The sequence below is a fragment of the Salminus brasiliensis genome, chromosome 1 (genome assembly GCF_030463535.1).
Source record: "Salminus brasiliensis chromosome 1, fSalBra1.hap2, whole genome shotgun sequence".
In the NCBI taxonomy this organism is placed as follows: Eukaryota; Metazoa; Chordata; class Actinopteri; order Characiformes; family Bryconidae; genus Salminus; species Salminus brasiliensis.
Window position 1 is genome coordinate 26,145,995 of NC_132878.1, and position 22,083 is coordinate 26,168,077.

General features: G+C 42.5%; 2 protein-coding genes across 2 annotated transcripts; both read right to left on the bottom strand.

Moving 5' to 3' along the window:
• Positions 1-3,830: 3,830 nt before the first annotated feature.
• Positions 3,831-14,603, bottom strand: LOC140552220 (tripartite motif-containing protein 16-like). The gene is made up of 6 exons (XM_072676343.1): positions 8,587-14,603; positions 8,218-8,313; positions 7,077-7,355; positions 6,769-6,928; positions 5,356-5,412; positions 3,831-4,965 (listed from the first exon to the last, which is right to left on the bottom strand). The coding sequence occupies exons 1-6, from the start codon at positions 9,175-9,177 to the stop codon at positions 4,442-4,444; spliced, it is 1,707 nt and encodes a 568-aa protein (XP_072532444.1). The 5' UTR covers positions 9,178-14,603; the 3' UTR covers positions 3,831-4,441.
• Positions 14,604-14,700: 97 nt separating this feature from the next.
• Positions 14,701-19,906, bottom strand: LOC140552230 (tripartite motif-containing protein 16-like). The gene is made up of 6 exons (XM_072676354.1): positions 19,295-19,906; positions 18,990-19,085; positions 17,975-18,208; positions 17,681-17,840; positions 16,309-16,365; positions 14,701-15,920 (listed from the first exon to the last, which is right to left on the bottom strand). The coding sequence occupies exons 1-6, from the start codon at positions 19,883-19,885 to the stop codon at positions 15,391-15,393; spliced, it is 1,668 nt and encodes a 555-aa protein (XP_072532455.1). The 5' UTR covers positions 19,886-19,906; the 3' UTR covers positions 14,701-15,390.
• Between the last annotated feature and the right edge of the window lie 2,177 nt (positions 19,907-22,083).

Below are 22,083 nucleotides of genomic sequence, written 5' to 3' on the forward strand. Positions count from 1 at the left end.
GGCATCAACAAATCCCAAAAAAGTTTGGACAAGTAGCAATAAGTGGCTGGAAAAAGGAAATTGAGCTTATAACGATCAGCTGGAAGACCAATTAACACTAATTAGGTCAATTGACAACATGATTGGGTATAAAAAGAGCTTCTCAGAGTGTCAGTGTCTCTCTGAAGCCGCGATGGTAAGAGGATCACCAATTCCACCATTGTTGCGCAGAAAGATAGTGTAGCAATACCAGAATGGTGTTACCCAGCGTAAAATAGCAAAGACTTTTAAGTTATCATCATCAACCGTGCTTAACATCAAAAGATTCAGAGAATCTGGAACAATCGCTGTGTGTAAGGGTCAAGGCCGTAAAACTCTACTGGATGCTCATGATCTCCGGGCCCTTAAACGTCACTGCACCTCAAACAGGAATGCCACTGTCAAGGAAATAACAGAATGGGCTCAGGAATACTTCCAGAAATCATTGTCCACAAACACAATCCACCGTGCCATCCGCCATTGCCAGCTGAAACTCTACAGTGCAAAGAGGAAGCCATTTCTAAGCAAGCTCCACAAGCTCAGACGTTTGCACTGGGCCAGGGGTCTTTTAAAATGGAGTGTGGCAAAATGGAAGACTGTTCTGTGGTCAGATGAGTCACGATTTGAAGTTCTTTATGGAACACTGGGACGCCATGTCATCCGGACCAGAGAGGACAAGGATAACCCAAGTTATCAAAGCTCCGTTCAGAAGCCTGCATCACTGATGGTATGGGGTTGCATGAGTGCTTGTGGCATGGGCAGCTTGCATGTCTGGAAAGGCACCATTAATGCAGAGAACTATGTTTAGGTTCTAGAACAACATATGCTCCCATCTAGACGTCATCTCTTTCAGGGAAGACCCTGCATTTTTCAACTGCAGCAGTCACAACATCATGGCTACGTAGGAGAAGGATCCGGGTACTGAAATGGCCAGCCTGCAGTCCAGATCTTTCACCTATAGAGAACATTTGGCGCATCATAAAGAGGAAGGTGCGACAAAGAAGGCCCAAGACGATTGAACAGTTAGAGGCCTGTATTAGACATGAATGGGAGAGCATTCCTATTTCTAAACCTGAGAAACTGGTCTCCTCTGTACCCAGACGTCTGTTGAGTGTTGTAAGAAGAAGGGGGGATGCCACACAGTGGTAAAAATGGCCTTGTACCTACTTTTTTGGGATTTGTTGATGGCATGAAATTTTGAATCAACATATTTCTCCTTTAAAATATTCCATTTACTCAGATTTAACTTTTGATCTGTCATCTAGGTTCATCTATTGACATTTGCCATCTCCATCATTGCATTCAGTTTTTATTTACAATTTGTTTAGTGTCCCAACTTTTTTGGAATCCGGTTTGTAGAAATTTTCACCATATCAGTCCAGTTCTATCAGCACTTCATTGGCTCCCAGTTAAATTCAATACAAAATTCTTTTTTTAACATATAAAGTCCTACATGGCCTCATTCCTGAGTACCTGCGGCATCTTATTACATATTACGAACCATCAAGACTACTTAGATTTCAGGGTGCTGGACTCCTACTCATTCCCAAAATTCAGAAAACCTCAGCAGGGGGAAGAGCCTTTTCTTATAAAGCCCCCCAAACTCTGGAATAACCTTCCAGATAACCTTCGGGACTCAGACACAGTCTCAATCTTTAAATCTAAGCTGAAAACTCATCTGTTTAGTTTAGCTTTTGGTAATTAATGTTTCTTAGATAAAGGTTGCAGGTCCAGGGGTTCGCGGACCCAGGGGATTGTAGTACACTGAGATGCTGGAGCTGTCGTCTCGCTGTCGTCTCGCTGTCGTCTCGTTTTCAGGGTGCTCTCGTGTCTGTGTTACCTTCTGGCTCTCTCCTTATAATTAGGCTGTTATAGTCTGACCTGCCGGAGTCATCAGACACATTCTGATACTGCTCTGATCTCTGCTCTCCATAAAATTCCTCTCAGAATCTTCTCTGAGTAAATGGCCACCCAGCCCGACCTGCTGGAAGATTGCCCGCTGAGGTCCCCTCTGCCTGCGTCAAACCAGCTGCCACCTACTGGTCTAACCAGCAGGCCCCCCACCCACCACCACCCATAACTGCTACCTGTTTAATGACCATGTTAAAACCTAAAAAAAACCCAAATGGACTCGTAACTGTCTGCCACTATTAATATCACCATTATGAACTATCTGTTGTATCTGGTTTGGTCATTTTTATCATTAATGTTTAAATAGTTCTGACCAGAGGAGGATGGGTCCCCCTTGTGAGTCTTGGTTCCTCCCAAGGTTTCTTCCTCCAGCTCTGAGGGAGTTTTTCCTTGCCACTGTCGCCATTGGCTTACTCACGGGGGTCTTTGATCCATCATATCTTACGTTATTTTCTTCTTTCTTCTTTGTCTCTGTCTTTTATTAATCACTATTTATGTAAAGCTGCTTTGTGACGACAACAGTTGTAAAAAGCGCTTTACAAATAAATCTGACTTGACTATATCACAGTGTGCTGGGGCAGAGGTTCTAGTGCAGGGCATTTTCTACACACTGCTTTTCTCTTAGAGGAACTGGGAAGCTGTGTGTAACCTGTAATGGTAGAAACTGGTTCCTTCTAATGAACTTTATTCCAAATCCTCATGGATTTGTACTTTCCTGAGAGTTGAACGAGTTTAATACTATATAATCTAGTACTATCTAGTACATGTCACAGAGGGAGAAAACATGGCCTCGTTTTGGGGGGATTTCATGGAGTTGAGCGCTTTCACACGGTGTAATGGAGTTTGGGCGACCCCTAGTGGCAAGTGGTGAACTGCAGCTAGACTTAGCTTTGGTGCTTCTGAGCTGCGGTCCTTCAGCAGCAGACTGTGCTTCTAACGCTGGGGGCAGGAGCACAGCTCCGTGTTTTGTTGCTAAATTCAGATTAAAAACGTGTTTCAGTTAAAAATCCTCTACTCACTTCAACTATCATACAGATGAGCAAGTGTTGTGATGAAGACTGCACTGTTTTAGCTCGTACTTCAGCTTTTATCAGCTTCGTCTTCGTTTCTCTGTCGTGAGTTTGGGTGAGGAGAACATGAGGCTCCATTTTCCTCTGTTTTCTCCAGTCCTGCTAGCGGTGGATGAACTAAGCCATGTTTTACTTTCATTAGAGATATTAGTATTTCTTTACCCAGCTTAAACCTGATCTGCAGTCATCACACCACCTAGAAGACTTTGAACCTCTCCAGCCCTTTTTTTCCATTTCCAGTCTGAAATTACACTCCCACATCTTGAGGCTTTCTGCTCCAGCCTTATATAAACTAGAGGCAATTTCACCAGTTACTGAAAAGCCTTCACTTTTGGAGTAGAAAACATGTAGAGATATTGAAATTGATCTGCAGTGGTCAAAATATGATAAAAACCACAAAAAGAATTTTCCTGAATTTCATTTTAAAATCTAGATTTTAGAGACTATAAACTGAAGCCTTCATGTCCCCCAAAACTTTCTGCTTTGGACTCTCGTGTCACCATGGGTCTACTTTCACCAGGCAACATTTGGAGCTGATCCCTCCTCCTGATTTGAAGTTCTTCTAGCTGGAGCTGACAGTGAACAGGCTGCTTCTCCAAGTGTCCTTTTAGAGTCTCCAAAGTCTCCAACCTCTCCATCATAAGAACAGCTCATTTTACTGCAGGAAAGGGATCGTGTATTATCTGCACTTGATGGCAACATGTTATCCTGTATTTCTTCACCTTATTTGACAAACTTACGTCATCCACCAGTTCTGATTGAACATTTTATTCTAGTGCCAAACCAAGAGCAATCACTAGTAGATAAGAGCAAAGAGGCAGGAGGGTCTAGTTTCACCTTTGCTTGTTTTATTTAGTCAGGTTTTCTTATTCTAGCTTTCACAGCTCTCACTGCTGTCCGACTCCAGCAAAGCCTCGGCTTCACTTTCCTGTTCCAACTCGGTCAAAATCTCTCCAACAGCATAAAATACTTTCTTCTATGGTTTCTGAGTTGGTTTTGAAGCTATTTTTATTGATTATTGCTGCCAATAATTTCTTCCTTCCTGAGAAGCTGCTTCAGGAAACAATCCTTCAGAAGGAAAAAGGTTCTGGAGCTCAGATTTGAGAAGCTTCAGAGCTGCATGAATGAAATGCTGGATTTCTGATGGAAATCCATGATGTGAGCTGACAGACTGTAGATGAGCTGGTGTGAAAGGACTCCTTCACATCCTCACCTAATGCTTCCTTTTCCATCAGCTGTGTTACTGACAACCCTCTGAACTCTTCATCTGCGTCTGTTTAAACACTCAAGCAGCAGAGAGGCTGAGAGAATGTGGGTTCAGCTCTGTGGAGAAGACGTGAAGAAGAGTCTTCATGTGAAGAGCTTCATCTTTTTCTCTCAGTTAATGAATGAAAGAGAAACGTAGGAGATTCTTTTCAGATCTACAAGATTTAACACACACATCACTTCTTATCACATAACCTCACAGTTCCTTCAACATAGAACCCAGCGTAGAGCGGCTGAGTGAATGTGGTGTGGAGTGTGTGTAGGAGGGTCATTGTGTCAGAGACGCTGTAGAAGGACAGAGTTCCTGCACTGTGATCCACATACACTCCTATTCTGGAGGATGGTGGAGCTGAGAGCTTAGTCTGAATGTTGTTGTGGAGGAAAGAGAGAGAGGAGGAACACTTCAGACTCCAGGACTGACTGACGTGTCCAAACCCACACTTATCACCCCCTCCTTTCCTGCTGATCCCTTTATATGAGACTGATATGTACACACACCAATCTCCACTGTTCCACTCAACCTCCCAGTAACAGCGTCCACACACACTCTCCTTACACAACACCTGAGACCAGCTGTTAAACCTCTCTGGATGATCAGAGTATGACTGGACTTCTTTACTCCACATCACCACTCTGTTCTTCTCAGACAGTCTGAGGTTATTATTTACTGTGTTGGGATCCAGAGTCAGTCGACAGTAATCTACAGAAAAGTAAAGAAAAGAAAAGTTAAATTATTTAAAGTAAAACACTGTTGCTGAGTGTGTGCGTGTGCTTGTGTGTGTGTGTTTAATTCAGTATATGTCTGTGTGTGTGTTTGTCTTTTAATGTGTGTGAATTTATTTCATTTAGTGTCGTGTTTGTGTGTGTTGGGTATGTATATGTTTTGTGAATGTGTGTGAGTGTGTGTATGGATGTGAGTGTTCCTTTTAAATGGTTTGTGTTTGTATGTTTTCTTTGTGTGTGTGTGTGTGTGATATTGTTTTAATGTGTGTTTAATTCAGCAATTGTGTTTGTTTGGTATGTCTGTTTGTGTGTGTGTGTGTGTGTGTGTGTGTGTGTGTGTGTGTGTGTGTGTGTGTGTTACACATACATTGCAGAAAATCTTCTCTGGTGTTTGGCTCTGAGGATAAAATCTGAACTGCTGCAGCTGTGGAGACACACAAACACAACAGTCCAACAGCATGAATAGAATAGAATAGAATAGAATAAAATAGAATAGAATAAAACAGAGTAGAGTAGAATAGAGTAGAATTAAAATGTTCCTGAAGATTAAAGATAAAGTTTAAAATGTAAAAACAATCTTTATTTCTAAGAAACTTTGGAGAAGATCATTTCAGTCTTTCTCTCTCTCTCTCTCTAAAACAGGATTTGTCTGTTGATAAATATAACAGTTTTGTAGAAATATGAGAGAAGTAATAACAGTAATAATAGAAGAACAGCAATAATACAATAATTCATGTAAAGCAAATAAATGATATTTTTAAAGGGTGCTCTTTTAAATGTATGTTAATTACACTGATCAGTTACCAGCATCTTTCTCGCTGTGTGTGTGTGTGTGTGTGTGTGTGTGTGTGTGTGTGTGTGTGTGTGTGTGTGTGTGTTATTGGTCTAATGAAATATGACACTCTGTTACAGTGTGAATCTGTAAAGGTGGACCAATTCCAGCCACCAGAGGGCAGCGGTAGTCCGATAATCAGTCCTAACTCCCAGCACCTGGTGAGCTGAGTACATATACTCCTCAAGGAACAACCAGAGTGGCTGGCTCTTTGTGGAGCACATAGTGTTTACAACATACAGGCGGTTATTTGGTGTTGTTTCATACACCGTGTTCCTTCTGTCTTGTCTCTTTTGAAAAGTTAGGTCTCACCCTTCCCTACTTTCCAATTCCTGTTCAAAAGAAGGCAGTGAGGTTTCTCCATCCCCTTCTCCTAGTTTACTCATTTATCTTTAGGAAGAACTGGAGGTTCAAGGAACCTTCCTCCTTTCCCTCCTTATTTTTCTGCCATAGCTTTGTTTGGCAGTCCAAGCTATTTAGTTCGCCTCAGTTCAAAGAAGGCAGCCAGCGTCCCCTGACATCGTTGTCTAGTTTTCCTGCTCAAACCCTCCCCTGTGCAGTGGTAAAGTAGTGGTAAAGTACCTGGTTTCTGATCCCGTGGACCTGGGTTCAATTCCAACTGAAAGTTGGGATATCATTAAGTTCTGATACCCATGCCTTTCTGTTCCACATCTTGACAGCTAAGTGTTTAGGTCATATTCTAACTACCACTGGTAGCTCTATCGGTAGGGCCCTGGACTAGTCCCGCTAGTGCTACCATTACAGAATCAGCTGCTGGACACAGGTGGTGGCTGCAGTGCGTGGTCAGTGTGTAGAGGAACAGTAAGAGGAACAGAGTTCAATTAGATCATTTCTATGGAGCTCAGAGGAAACTTGTCTCACTTGTCCTCTTTCTGTCCAAGTAAAGATTCCCATCCTTATGTCTGACAGCAGGACAGCTGCTCTTACCATGTGGAGGGATCTTCCTGAACTCCTCTCTGCAGAATTCCTCTAGTCGCTCTTTCAGCTCAGAGACAGATTTCCTCACTCCATCAAATGAGGGATGTTGATGGACAGTGATGCTGGCTGAGTTCTCAGATCCAGAAGAGACACAGAGAGACTGGAAACTCTACAGAGAGAAGAAACACAATGGAGGAAGATGAAGGTGGAGAAGAGAGATGAAGGAGATCAGAGCAAATGAGACTAAAGAGAGAGTTGGGATTACAGACAGCTTTATTTAGTGGAGCTTAATGAACTTCTGCTGAGAGGAGCTTTACAAGCTTGATGAGGAGCAGCTTCCTCTGTAGATCAGTGAGTGTTACCTGGAGGAAATGGAGGTGATCCTCTGTGTGTGAAAGCTGCTCCAGCTCAGTGTGTCTCCTCTTTAGATCAGCCATCTCCTGCTGCAGTTTCTCCAGGAGTTCTTCAGCTCCACTCAGTTCAGCCTTCTCCTGAGCTCTGATCAGCTCTGTTACCTCAGAGCGCTTTTTCTCAATGGAGCGGATCAGCTCAGTAAAGATCCTCTCACTGTCCTCCACTGCTGACTGTGCAGAGCGCTGTTACACACACACACACACACAGTGAATATCCTCTGTTACACAACACTCCTTGTCTCAGATGTAGTCGATCAGCTCAGTCATGTTTGGTGTGTGAAGTCTGGTTCTCTAGGTTTCACTGGAGCTACAAGGCTAATGTAGCAGTGGTGTAAAAGTACTCTGATTCTGATGAGATCTGAGTAACAGTAAGAGTGAAAGAAAGGAGCTGGAGGAAGAATCAATCAGAGTAAAGAGGAAATATTTGCTTCATAAAGGGAAGAAAGGAAAAGTGAAAGCTGCAATGAATCAAATCACTTCTAATGAATGTGATCTTTAGCAGAGCTGTTTCAGTACTGTGACCTGATCTGGATCCTGACTGGAATTGTTCAAAAACATCATATTTTTATTTATTTGTATAAAGACAATTTTTCTAGTATTTTACTGAACCACAGTAGGTTGGACTCATGTTTGAGGTAAACACTAAAACACAGAACAGTACTGAAGATCCTCACATTCTGATTATTAGATCTTTGTGTTGATTAATGTTGTAAAAAAGCATAGCAGGTAAATATTTCTGCTTTTTTACTTTAAAGCCGTTCTAACAACAACTGGAAGCTCATATTCGATCAGTAACAGATCATTTGTTCAGGAAATGTAGTAAAAATAAGGTAACCTTGTTTATGTGGAGTCTGACACTATATTACACACTGTTATCTATAAACATGGAAAAGAAATGATCTGTGCGTTTGTCAGGTTTTATAGATTAGAAATAGCTACATTAGCCTCAGTCCTTCACTGCAGAACTGAAAAGCAAACTTCAGACCCCGAACAGCTTTTGACTCTGTTTGGGAAAAGGAGAAAAACTGTGTCTTTCTGTTCTCACCTTAAGAGTGTTCACTGTCTGTTCCAGCTCCTGCAGCTTCTTCTGCTTCTCCTGGATCCTCTGCTGGAGTTTCTCCTGCATCTCTTTTAGCTGAGTCTATGAACAAACACATTTGATGATGTTTATGAATTTGTGTGAATTATGATCTAGATGGGTAGATGGGTGTTGGCTGGTTACACATTCACTAACTGCTCTGATCAGTTTATTGAACTCTTCTGTACAAACAGCATTTGAACTCATTCCCTCAAAATCTATGTACTAAAATCAAGAACCGACTTTCTTTAACTCGATCAACTGATTAATGAAACTCCTTCTGGATGAGGAATCTAATTAGTCTGAGCTGATTCTGAATGATCTAACAGTTCTCACCTGTTTCCTGCTTCTTTCTGTTGTAGCTGAGACTGTATCGTGTCCCCTGTGATCCTCCATTGTGCATAAATAGCAGATAGAGCTCTGATCAGTACGACAGTAGATCTCGATCAGTCTGTCATGCTGAGAGCAGATCTTCTCTTGTAGCTGGGTGGACGTTTTGACCAGCTTGTGCTTCTTCAGTCCAGGAACTTCATAGTGAGGTTTAAGATGAGTTTCACAAAAGGAGGCCAGACACATCAGACAGGACTTGATGGCTTTGAGTTTTCTCCCGGTGCAGAAATCACACTCCACATCTCCAGGTCCAGCGTAACGGGGAGCAGGAGAAGCAGCTTGGAGTTGTGTCTTCTTCAGTTTCTCCACCACTTCAGCCAGCATGTTGTTCCTGCGTAGAACAGGCCTTGGAGTGAACGTCTCTCTGCACTGGGGGCAGCTGTAGACCCCCCTCTGTTCATCCTGATCCCAGCAGCCATTAATACACACCATACAGAAACTGTGTCCACAGGGAACAGCCACTGGATCCTTCAGCAGATCCAGACAGACTGGACAGCTGAACTGCTCGTGATCTACTGAAATACTGGCCTCTGCCATTTTCTTGCACTTCTAGACTGAGAGAGAGCAGCACTCTGAGATCACTTTCGTTTTCTCTGAACTGAGCAGGAGGGACTTCCTGCTTTCCTGCTGCTCAGAGTGTCACAGAGAGAGAGAGAGAGAGAGAGAGAGAGAGAGAGAGAGAGAGAGATATATAAAGAGGACAGAACTGATTGGTGGACGGGGAACTAAATATCTTGCACTTTTGCAGAACACATGACCGTTTAACTATTAGCTAAATTCATCAGCAAGAAATACAGCATTAAGTGGCTTTTACACACAGTGCTCCTCATGATCCAGGAGGTAGACTAAAGACACTTGACTAAATCCCACATATTATTAGGTACTTTTTATTTGACATTATTTTACGGACTGTTAACGATTGATGGAAAATAACAGCCATTTTCAACAGTATTATTCTGTTATTTTAATGAAAGATGCATTTCTGTTGTAAATGGTCTGAATGTGAAATGCATTATGGGACATTTTTTAGACAAGTCCTAATAAAGCCACTCTGCACAAGCAGCCTGCTTTAACCTCTTCATTACAGTTTGTACTTTAGACACATTTTAATGTGTTTTTATGAATTATTTAGCGTTTTATTAACAGTGATATCATGTGTTTATAAAAGCAGCATTTTACTGTACATTTCTACAACAGTGTAACAGGCAGGACTTGTTCATTTATTATGTATCAGTCAGGATCTGTGAAGGACCTGTTAGCATGTATTATGCATCAGCTAGGACCTGGGGAGAGTTCTCCTCCCGCGAGCTGTATTGGGCAGCGCCCACAGGTGTAGTCTGCGTCTATTGGGCATGACGTCAACACAGCATGGCGCCTATATCTATCCGGACTTGCGCAACAGCGTTTGTTTGGCGTGGTGAACGCAGGTAGTATGAGTTATTGCTCTACAGACGGTGGGTGGATCATGTTTTATAGGAAGTGTTCTGTCTGTTTGTTCAGTTGAGGTACTTGATAAATCTGAGTTCAGGTAACTGTGGTGCCGCATTAGTTAAAGTGGACTGGGTTCTATTGGTGGACCCATTTGGTATTAAGGTTACATTTACAGTAACTTATTGGCTTTTTTTGCTACAAATCACTGCCATGTTTAAACAGTGTAACAAGCAGTGCAGTGATGCTGAGACTAATGCTGTGTATGAACCATAACACACTCTGCTCTGACAGATCTAATTTGTGTATATATTTATTTATTTATTTATTTATTTTAATTAGTTTAGTGGACAGTCACATGAGCACAGCTAGTCAAGTCTCCCTGTTCCATCTCCAGCACCATCACACTGAATGTGGGGGTGACCCAACACAGTGCCCCAGGGGGTTCTGAGTTCTCTGCTGAAAAACTCAAATCACTTCATGAAGTTCACCAATGATAAACCAGTGCTGGGTCTGATCAGCATACAGAGAGGAGGTGCAGAGACTGGCAGACTAGTGTAAAGTCAGCAGCCCTTACCTGAAGGTAGACAAGACTAAAGAAATGGTTGTTGACTTTAGGAGAATGCTACACAACCACTCTCCGCTCAACATCGACAGTCCAACAAGACTGCAACAGCACTTTCCCCACAAGCAATCTGACTCCAGTGAAAGCATTGCACTACATACTACCTCACTACATCCCTGGACTCTGCACATTTATTGACCTATTTAAAAAAAAATGGCTGCTCTAACCTGTGCTGCACTCTACTGGTTTGAACATGATATGCACATTTTATTGCACAACCCTACTCCCCACTACTCTCAGACTCTTATTTATTTGCACTCTCTAGTCTGCACTGTATGCCTTGTGTTGTGCTGTCTGTATTCGCTTGTTCTGTGTTGGACTTTTGTTTTTTGTCTGCACTGTGTTGCGTTGCACCATGGTCCTGGAGGATTGTTTTGTTTCACTGTGTACTGTGAGTTAAAATGACCAAGCCTCTTGACTTGGTCAGTCATAGCTGATTAAAATTTGTATAAATATCTATGCTGACATCAGACACCTTAAACTGATAACTGACCTTTTTGTTTGACTTTATAATCTGATTGAAGCTACAAACACTGCAGGAATCTACAGAACAGTCATCATGGTCTTGTTAGCACAACATGCCTTTAAAACTCCAACCAGAAGACCACATGAAGAACTGAGGAGTGGATGTAGCTCTTTGGGAGGAGTCACATTATCTGCTGCTCCCAGAAAAAATCTCCCTCATGCTGGTTAAGGGTCAGCAGATGAGGAGTGCACCTCCAGAAGCAAAAAGACCATAAAGCTTGTCTGTAATGAGATTAGTCTGACTTGTGTTTCCAGGTATAGCAGGATTGTGTGAACTGATTGAGATAGACAATATGGTCAGTGTCAACTTGCTGCTGGTCATGTCTCACAGGATTAGTAACCAGTGAATGAAGCACATCAGCATTAGACAGAGATATGAAGTTTATAGTGGACAGTCACATGATCACAGCTAGTCCAGTCTCCCTGTTTCATCCTGTTTATCTCTCATACATTTGTTGCAATGTCCAGTCTTAAATTTCTCTGGTGTTTAGATCAGCTCTTACATTTACGTCACTACACCTCTCAAGTGGGTGGGTGTGAGACTCACTCATTGTTCTCGAATCTCACAACAAACCTCTGAAATCTCCAACTTTACTAAATATCTGAGACTTCAAACTCATGCTGAAAGCATATTACTCAGCATGTTTGGATTCAGGGCCTTTATTCTGTCTAGATGTCCACTGTCTGCTGTGCAGCAAGAGGGACATCTTGTGCTGGTATGATGGTGCTATATGCCAAAGGCTAGATTACTGTAATGCACTTTTGTCAGGTTGTTCCAGCAGGAACCTCAATAAACTTCAGCTGGTTCAAAATGCTGCAGCCAGGGTCCTTACTAAAACTACAAACCGGATTCCAAAAAAGTTGGGATACTAAACAAATTGTGAATAAAAACTGAATACAATGATGTGGAGATGGCAAATGTCAATATTATATTCGTAATAGAACATAGATGACAGATCAAAAGTTTAATCTGAGTAAATGGAACATTTTAAAGGAGAAATATGTTGATTCAAAATATCATGGCGTCAACAAATCCCAAAAAAGTTTGGACAAGTAGCAGTAAGTGGCTGGAAAAAGGAAATTGAGCATATAACGAACAGCTGGAAGACCAATTAACACTAATTAGGTCAATTGACAACATGATTGGGTATAAAAAGAGCTTCTCAGAGTGTCAGTGTCTCTCTGAAGCCATGATGGTAAGAGGATCACCAATTCCACTATTGTTGCGCAGAAAGATAGTGCAGCAATACCAGAATGGTGTTACCCAGCGTAAAATAGCAAAGACTTTTAAGTTATCATCATCAACCGTGCTTAACATCATCAAAAGATTCAGAGAATCTGGAACAATCGCTGTGCGTAAGGGTCAAGGCCGTAAAACTCTACTGGATGCTCATGATCTCCGGGCCCTTAAACGTCACTGCACCTCAAACAGGAATGCCACTGTCAAGGAAATAACAGAATGGGCTCAGGAATACTTCCAGAAATCATTGTCCACAAACACAATCCACCGTGCCATCCGCCATTGCCAGCTGAAACTCTACAGTGCAAAGAGGAAGCCATTTCTAAGCAAGCTCCACAAGCTCAGACGTTTGCACTGGGCCAGGGGTCTTTTAAAATGGAGTGTGGCAAAATGGAAGACTGTTCTGTGGTCAGATGAGGCACGATTTGAAGTTCTTTATGGAACACTGGGACGCCATGTCATCCGGACCAGAGAGAATCTTCTCCGAGTAAATGGCCACCCAGCCCGACCTGCTGGAAGATTGCCCGCTGAGGTCCCCTCTACCTGCGTCAAACCAGCAGGCCCCCCACCCACCACCACCCATAACTGCTACCTGTTTAATGACCATGTTAAAACCTAAAAAAAAACCAAATGGACTCGTAACTGTCTGCCACTATTAATATCACCATTATTAACTATCTGTTGTATCTGGTTTGGTCATTTTTATCATTAATGTTTAAATAGTTCTGACCAGAGGAGGCTGGGTCCCCCTTGTGAGACTTGGTTCCTCCCAAGGTTTCTTCCTCCAGCTCTGAGGGAGTTTTTCCTTGCCACTGTCACCATTGGCTTGCTCACGGGGGTCTTTGATCCATCATATCTTACGTTATTTTCTTCTTTCTTCTTTGTCTCTGTCTTTTATTAATCACTATTTATGTAAAGCTGCTTTGTGACGACAACAGTTGTAAAAAGCGCTTTACAAATAAATCTGACTTGACTTGACTATATCACAGTGTGCTGGGGCAGAGGTTCTAGTGCAGGGCATTTTCTACACACTGCTTTTCTCTTAGAGGAACTGGGAAGCTGTGTGTAACCTGTAATGGTAGAAACTGGTTCCTTCTAATGAACTTTATTCCAAATCCTCATGGATTTGTACTTTCCTGAGAGTTGAACGAGTTTAATACTATATAATCTAGTACTATCTAGTACATGTCACAGAGGGAGAAAACATGGCCTCGTTTTGGGGGGATTTCATGGAGTTGAGCGCTTTCACACGGTGTAATGGAGTTTGGGCGACCCCTAGTGGCAAGTGGTGAACTGCAGCTAGACTTAGCTTTGGTGCTTCTGAGCTGCGGTCCTTCAGCAGCAGACTGTGCTTCTAACGCTGGGGGCAGGAGCACAGCTCCGTGTTTTGTTGCTAAATTCAGATTAAAAACGTGTTTCAGTTAAAAATCCTCTACTCACTTCAACTATCATACAGATGAGCAAGTGTTGAGATGAAGACTAAACTGTTTTAGCTCGTAGTTCTGCTTTTATCAGCTTCGTCTTCGTTTCTCTGTCGTGAGTTTGGGTGAGGAGAACATGAGGCTCCATTTTCCTCTGTTTTCTCCAGTCCTGCTAGCGGTGGATGAACTAAGCCATGTTTTACTTTCATTAGAGATATTAGTATTTCTTTACCCAGCTTAAACCTGATCTGCAGTCATCACACCACCTAGAAGACTTTGAACCTCTCCAGCCCTTTTTTCCATTTCCAGTCTGAAATTACACTCCCACATCTTGAGGCTTTCTGCTCCAGCCTTATATAAACTAGAGGCAATTTCACCAGTTACTGAAAAGCCTTCACTTTTGGAGTAGAAAACATGTAGAGATATTGAAATTGATCTGCAGTGGTCAAAATATGATAAAAACCACAAAAAGAATTTTCCTGAATTTCATTTTAAAATCTAGATTTTAGAGACTATAAACTGAAGCCTTCATGTCCCCCAAAACTTTCTGCTTTGGACTCTCGTGTCACCATGGGTCTACTTTCACCAGGCAACATTTGGAGCTGATCCCTCCTCCTGATTTGAAGTTCTTCTAGCTGGAGCTGACAGTGAACAGGCTGCTTCTCCAAGTGTCCTTTTAGAGTCTCCAAAGTCTCCAACCTCTCCATCATAAGAACAGCTCATTTTACTGCAGGAAAGGGATCGAGTATTATCTGCACTTGATGGCAACATGTTATCCTGTATTTCTTCACCTTCTTTGACAAACTTACGTCATCCACCAGTTCTGATTGAATATTTTATTCTAGTGCCAAACCAAGAGCAATCACTAGTAGATAAGAGCAAAGAGGCAGGAGGGTCTAGTTTCACCTTTGCTTGTTTTATTTAGTCAGGTTTTCTTATTCTAGCTTTCACAGCTCTCACTGCTGTCCGACTCCAGCAAAGCCTCGGCTTCACTTTCCTGTTCCAACTCGGTCAAAATCTCTCCAACAGCATAAAATACTTTCTTCTATGGTTTCTGAGTTGGTTTTGAAGCTATTTTTATTGATTATTGCTGCCAATAATTTCTTCCTTCCTGAGAAGCTGCTTCAGGAAACAATCCTTCAGAAGGAAAAAGGTTCTGGAGCTCAGATTTGAGAAGCTTCAGAGCTGCATGAATGAAATGCTGGATTTCTGATGGAAATCCATGATGTGAGCTGACAGACTGTAGATGAGCTGGTGTGAAAGGACTCCTTCACATCCTCACCTAATGCTTCCTTTTCCATCAGCTGTGTTACTGACAACCCTCTGAACTCTTCATCTGCGTCTGTTTAAACACTCAAGCAGCAGAGAGGCTGAGAGAATGTGGGTTCAGCTCTGTGGAGAAGACGTGAAGAAGAGTCTTCATGTGAAGAGCTTCATCTTTTTCTCTCAGTTAATGAATGAAAGAGAAACGTAGGAGATTCTTTTCAGATCTACAAGATTTAACACACACATCACTTCTTATCACATAACCTCACAGTTCCTCTAGAAACATAGAACCCAGCGTAGAGCGGCTGAGTGAATGTGGTGTGGAGTGTGTGTAGGAGGGTCATTGTGTCAGAGACGCTGTAGAAGGACAGAGTTCCTGCACTGTGATCCACATACACTCCTATTCTGGAGGATGGTGGAGCTGAGAGCTTAGTCTGAATGTTGTTGTGGAGGAAAGAGAGAGAGGAGGAACACTTCAGACTCCAGGACTGACTGTTGCGTCCAAACACACACTCATTACCCCCTCCTTTCCTGCTGATCCCTTTATATGAGACTGATATGTACACCCACCCAATTCCCCCACTGCTCCACTCAACCTCCCAGTAACAGCGTCCACACACACTCTCCTTACACAACACCTGATACCAGCTGTTAAACCTCTCTGGATGATCAGAGTATGACTGGTCTTCTTCACTCAACATCACCACTCTGTTCTTCTCAGACAGTCTGAGGTTATTATTCACTGTGTTGGAATCCAGAGTCAGTCGACAGTGATCTACAGAAAAGTAAAGAAAAGAAAAGTTAAATTATTTAAAGTAAAACACTGTTGCTGAGTGTGTGTGTGCTTGTGTGTGTGTGTGTTTAATTCAGTATATGTCTGTGTGTGTGTTTGTCTTTTAATGTGTGTGAATTTATTTCATTTAGTGTCGTGTTTGTGTGTGTTGGGTATGTATGTGTTTTGTGAATGTGTGTGAGTGTGTGTATGGATGTGAGTGTTCCTTTTAAATGGTTTGTGTTTGTATGTTTTCTTTGTGTGTGTGTGTGTGATGTTGGTTTAATGCGTGTTTAATTCAGCAGTTGTGTTTGTTTGGTATGTCTGTTCGCGCGCGCATGTGTGTTTGTGTGTGTGTGTGTGTGTGTGTGTGTGTGTGTGTTACACATACATTGCAGAAAATCTTCTCTGGTTTTTGGCTCTGAGGATAAAATCTGAACTGCTGCAGCTGTGGAGACACACAAACACAACAGTCCAACAGCATGAATAGAATAAAACAGAGTAGAGCAGAATAGAATAGAATTAAAATGTTCCTGAAGATTAAAGATAAAGTTTAAAACGTAAAAACAATCTTTATTTCTAAGAAACTTAGAAGATCAGTCATTTCAGTCTTTCTCTCTCTCTCTAAAACAGGATTTACCTGTTGATAAATATAACAGTTTTGTAGAAATATGAGAGAAGTAATAACAGTAATAATAGAAGAACAGCAATAATACAATAATTCATGTAAAGCAAATAAATGATATTTTTAAAGGGTGCTCTTTTAAATGTATGTGAATTACACTGATCAGTTACCAGCATCTTTCTCACTGTGTGTGTGTGTGTGTGTGTGTGTGTGTGTGTGTGTGTGTGTGTGTGTGTTATTGGTCTAATGAAATATGACACTCTGTTACAGTGTGAATCTGTAAAGGTGGACCAATTCCAGCCACCAGAGGGCAGCGGTAGTCCGATAATCAGTCCTAACTCCCAGCACCTGGTGAGCTGAGTATATATACTCCTCAAGGAACAACCAGAGTCGCTGGTCCTTTGTGGAGCACATGGTGTTTACAACATACAGGCGGTTATTTGGTGTCGTTTCATACACAGTGTTCCTTCTGTCTTGTCTCTTTTGAAAAGTTAGGTCTCACCCTTCCCTATTTTCCAATTCCTGTTCAAAAGAAGGCAGTGAGGTTTCTCCATCCCCTTCTCCTAGTTTACTCATTTATCTTTAGGAAGAACTGGAGGTTCAAGGAACCTTCCTCCTTTCCCTCCTTATTTTTCTGCCATAGCTTTGTTTGGCAGTCCAAGCTATTTAGTTCGCCTCAGTTCAAAGAAGGCAGCCAGCGTCCCCTGACATCGTTGTCTGGTTTTCCCGCTCAAACCCTCCCCTGTGCAGTGGTAAAGTAGTGGTAAAGTACCTGGTTTCTGATCCCGTGGACCTGGGTTCAATTCCCACTGAAAGTTGGGATATCATTAAGTTCTGATACCCATGCCTTTCTGTTCCACATCTTGACAGCTAAGTGTTTAGGTCATATTCTAACTACCACTGGTAGCTCTATCAGTAGGGCCCTGGACTAGTTCTATTAGTGCTACCATTACAGAATCAGCTGCTGGACACAGTTGGTGGCTGCAGTGCTTGGTCAGTGTGTGGAGGAACAGTAAGAGGAACAGAGTTCAATTAGATCATTTCTATGGAGCTCAGAGGAAACTTGTCTCACTTGTCCTCTTTCTGTCCAAGTAAAGATTCCCATCCTTATGTCTGACAGCAGGACAGCTGCTCTTACCATGTGGAGGGATCTTCCAGAACTCCTCTCTGCAGAATTCCTCTAGTCGCTCTTTCAGCTCAGAGACAGATTTCCTCACTCCATCAAATGAGGGATGTTGATGGACAGGAATGCTGGCTGAGTCCTCAGATCCAGAAGAGACACAGAGAGCCTGGAAACTCTACAGAGAGAAGAAACACAGTGGAGGAAGATGAAGATGAAGGTGGAGAAGAGAGATGAAGGAGATCAGAGCAAATGAGACTAAAGAGAAAGTTGGGATTACAGCAGCTTCCTCTGTAGATCAGTGAGTGTTACCTGGAGGAAATGGAGGTGATCCTCTGTGTGTGAAAACTGCTCCAGCTCAGTGTGTCTCCTCTTTAGATCAGCCATCTCCTGCTGCAGTTTCTTCAGGAGTTCTTCAGCTCCACTCAGTTCAGCCTTCTCCTGAGCTCTGATCAGCTTTGTTACCTCAGAGCGCTTTTTCTCAATTGAGCGGATCAGCTCAGTAAAGATCCTCTCACTGTCCTCCACTGCTGACTGTGCAGAGCGCTGTTACACACACACACACACACACACACAGAGTGAATATTCTCTAGAAGGCTAATGTAGCAGTGGTGTAAAAGTACTCTGATTCTGATGAGATCTGAGTAACAGTAAGAGTGAAGGAAAGGAGCTGGAGGAAGAATCAATCAGAGTAAAGAGGAAATATTTGCTTCATAAAGGGAAGAAAGGAAAAGTGAAAGCTGCAATGAATCAAATCACTTCTAATGAATGTGATCTTTAGCAGAGCTGTTTCAGTACTGTGACCTGATCTGGAACCTGACTGGAATTGTTCAAAAACATCATATTTTTATTTATTTGTGTAAAGATTCAATTTTCTAGTATTTTTCTGAACCATAGTAGGTTGGACTCATGTTTGAGGTAAACACTAAAACACAGAACAGTACTGAAGATCCTCACATTCTGATTATTAGATCTTTGTGTTGATTAATGTTGTAAAAAAGCATAGCAGGTAAATATTTCAGCTTTTTTACTGTAAAGCCGTTCTAACAACAACTGGAAGCTCATATTTGATCAGTAACAGATCATTTGTTCAGGAAATGTAGTAAAAATAAGGTAACCTTGTTTATGTGGAGTCTGACACTGTATTACACACTGTTATCTATAAACATGGAAAAGAAATGATCTGTGTGTTGTCAGGTTTTATAGATTAGAAATAGCTACATTAGCCTCAGTCCTTCACTGCAGAACTGAAAAGCAAACTTCAGACCCCGAACAGCTTTTGACTCTGTTTGGGAAAAGGAGAAAAACTGTGTCTTTCTGTTCTCACCTTAAGAGTGTTCACTGTCTGTTCCAGCTCCTGCAGCTTCTTCTGCTTCTCCTGGATCCTCTGCTGGAGTCTCTCCTGCATCTCTTTTAGCTGAGTCTATGAACAAACACATTTGATGATGTTTATGAATTTGTGTGAATTATTAACTCTTCCGTACAAACAGCATTTGAACTCATTCCTTCAAAATCTATGTACTAAAATCAAGAACCGACTTTCTTTAACTCAATCAAGTGATTAATGAAACTCCTTCTGGATGAGGAATCTAATTAGTCTGAGCTGATTCTGAATGATCTAACAGTTCTCACCTGTTTCCTGCTTCTTTCTGTTGTAGCTGAGACTGTATCGTGTCCCCTGTGATCCTCCATTGTACATAATAAGCAGATAGAGCTCTGATCAGTACGACAGTAGATCTCGATCAGTCTGTCATGCTGAGAGCAGATCTTCTCTTGTAGCTGGGTGGACGCTTTGACCAGCTTGTGCTTATTCAAGGCAGAAACTTCATAGTGAGGTTTAAGATGAGTTTCACAAAAGGAGGCCAGACACGTCAGACAGGACTTGATGGCTTTGAGTTTTCTCCCGGTGCAGAAATCACACTCCACATCTCCAGGTCCAGCGTAACGGGGAGCAGGAGAAGCAGCTTGGAGTTGTGTCTTCTTCAGTTTCTTCACCACTTCAGCCATAACGTTGTTCTTGCGTAGAACAGGCCTTGGAGTGAACGTCTCTCTGCACTGGGGGCAGCTGTAGACCCCCCTCTGTTCATCCTGATCCCAGCAGCCATTAATACACACCATACAGAAACTGTGTCCACAGTGGATGGTCACTGGATCCTTCAGCAGATCCAGACAGACTGGACAGCTGAACTGCTCGTGATCTACTGAAATACTGGCCTCTGCCATTTTCCTGCACTTCTAGGCTGAGAGAGAGCAGCACTCTGAGATCACTTTCGTTTTCTCTGAACTGAGCAAGAGTGACTTCCTGCTTTCCTGCTGCTCAGAGTGTCACAGAGAGGAGAGAGAGAGAGAGAGAGAGAGAGAGAGAGAGGGAGAGAGAGAGAGGGAGAGAGAGAGAGAGAGGGAGAGAGAGAGAGGGAGATAGAGAGAGAGAGAGAGAGAGAGGACAGAACTGATTGGTGGACTGGGAATTAAATATCTTGCACTTTTGCAGAACACATGACCGTTTAACTATTAGCTAAATTCATCAGCAAGAAATACAGCATTAAGTGGCTTTTAAACGTAGTGCTTCTCATGATCCAGTAGGGAGATAAGCACGCTTGACTAAATCCCACATGGTGGTAGACAGATTATTAGGTACAGGAGTCCTTTTTTGACATTATTTTATGGACTGTTACAGATTCTCTGCTTCTGCCTGTGTGTGTGTTGAAGCCTGCCTGCCTTTACGACTGAGTTTTAGACAAGCCCTAATGAATCCGCTCTGCACAAGCAGCCTGCTTTAACCCCTTCATTACAGTTTGTACTTTAGATGCATTTCACTCTGTTTTTTTATTTATTATTCACCATTTTATTAACAGTGATACCCTGTGTTCATTAAAGAAGCATTTTACTGTTCATTGTTAGAACAGTAAGATTCTGTTAAATGTCCGATAACCTTCCTGGCAATCATTTTAACAGTAGATTATTTTTTTTTTACAGTGCATATGCAGTAGATTTAGGCTTCTGTCTTAGTGTGTGATAGAGTAGGAGTAATTAGCTCACATGTAGCCTTAGTTTACAGGTAGACTGACCACACTGGATAACTTGAAGTAGAGTGGATGAATAAAGTATATGTATAGAGGCCCCTGAAATGACAAAAAGTAAAGTGACATGCAGCAGTTTTAAAGAATCTAGGTATGCTTAGTTTAAATATGAACAGTAGTGCAAATTTGAGCTTATAGACTCTTAAAGTGACGTGTGTACTTGATAATGCAGAGTTCAGTATTGAGTTTGTGTGTTTTGTGTGCAGGTTCCAGAGTTTGTATGTTAATGGGGTGAAAGGGAAATGGGAGGAAGGGCAGGAAGAGAGTTGAGCATCCTGGCTACCTGGTGGACTGAGCTTTCCCTTAGTCTGCTGGTTTTAGCCTTTCCGAGTGATGCTTGGTAAGTCATGTCGGGAGGGGAAAGAGGTGCAGGAGATCTTTTCAGCTGCTCTCACGATGCGCTGAAGGATCTTGCGTCAGGAAGTGGCACAGGCGCCGTGCCACACAGTGATGCAGCTTGTCAGGATGCTCTCGATAGCACCCCTGTAAAAGGTGCACATGATGAGGGTTGGGGCTCTGGCTCTTCTCAGCTTGTGGAGGAAGTAGAGGCGCAGGTGAGCTTTCCTGGCCAGTGATGCTGAATTGTTGCTTCTGGAGCGTGCTCTCCCAGGAACTTGCTGGGAGTACATTTTTATGCAGTTCACAACAACCTTTATCTTCTCAACGTTCAGAGAGAGATTGCTGTGTCTGCACCCCAGGGTCAGTTGGGTCACCTCGTCTCTGTAGCTTTATTCTCATCATTAATGCTCATGAGACCTACTACAGTTGTGTTGTCCGTAAACGTAATGAAGATGTTGGAACTGTGCAAAGGGGTGCAGTTGTGTGTCAGGAGAGTGAATAGAAGAGGGCTCCACACACATCCTTGGGGGACCGCTGTGCTCAGTGTGATGGTGCTGGACGTGTTACTGCCTGTGGTCTCCCGGTCAGGAAGTCTATTGCAGTAACAGTTTATTTTACTGGGTGCTGGTTTACACTACTCTACATGTCACAGAGGGAGAAACATGCCCTCGTTTTGGGGGGATTTCATGGAGTTGAGCGCTTTCACACGGTGTAATGGAGTTTGGGCGACCCCTAGTGGCAATTGGTGAACTGCAGCTAGACTTAGCTTTGGTGCTTCTGAGCTGCGGTCCTTCAGCAGCAGACTGTGCTTCTAACGCTGGGGGCAGGAGCACAGCTCCGTGTTTTGTTGCTAAATTCAGATTAAAAACGTGTTTCAGTTAAAAATCCTCTACTCACTTAAACTATCATACAGATGAGCAAGTGTTGAGATGAAGACTGCACTGTTTTAGCTCGTAGTTCAGCTTTTATCAGCTTCGTCTTCGTTTCTCTGTCGTGAGTTTG

Excerpts from the sequence above, each read along its gene's own strand:
- LOC140552220 (XM_072676343.1), bottom strand. The coding sequence starts at position 9,177 with ATGGCAGAGGCCAGTATTTCAGTAGATCACGAGCAGTTCAGCTGTCCA. Across the intron at positions 6,929-7,076 it reads AGCTGCTCCTCATCAAGCTT|AGTTTCCAGTCTCTCTGTGT; the intron begins GTAAAGCTCCTC and ends TTCTCTCTGTAG. Across the intron at positions 5,413-6,768 it reads CAGGAAGATCCCTCCACATG|CTGCAGCAGTTCAGATTTTA; the intron begins GTAAGAGCAGCT and ends GTGTCTCCACAG.
- LOC140552230 (XM_072676354.1), bottom strand. The coding sequence starts at position 19,885 with ATGGCAGAGGCCAGTATTTCAGTAGATCACGAGCAGTTCAGCTGTCCA. Across the intron at positions 17,841-17,974 it reads ATCACCTCCATTTCCTCCAG|AGTTTCCAGGCTCTCTGTGT; the intron begins GTAACACTCACT and ends TTCTCTCTGTAG. Across the intron at positions 16,366-17,680 it reads CTGGAAGATCCCTCCACATG|CTGCAGCAGTTCAGATTTTA; the intron begins GTAAGAGCAGCT and ends GTGTCTCCACAG.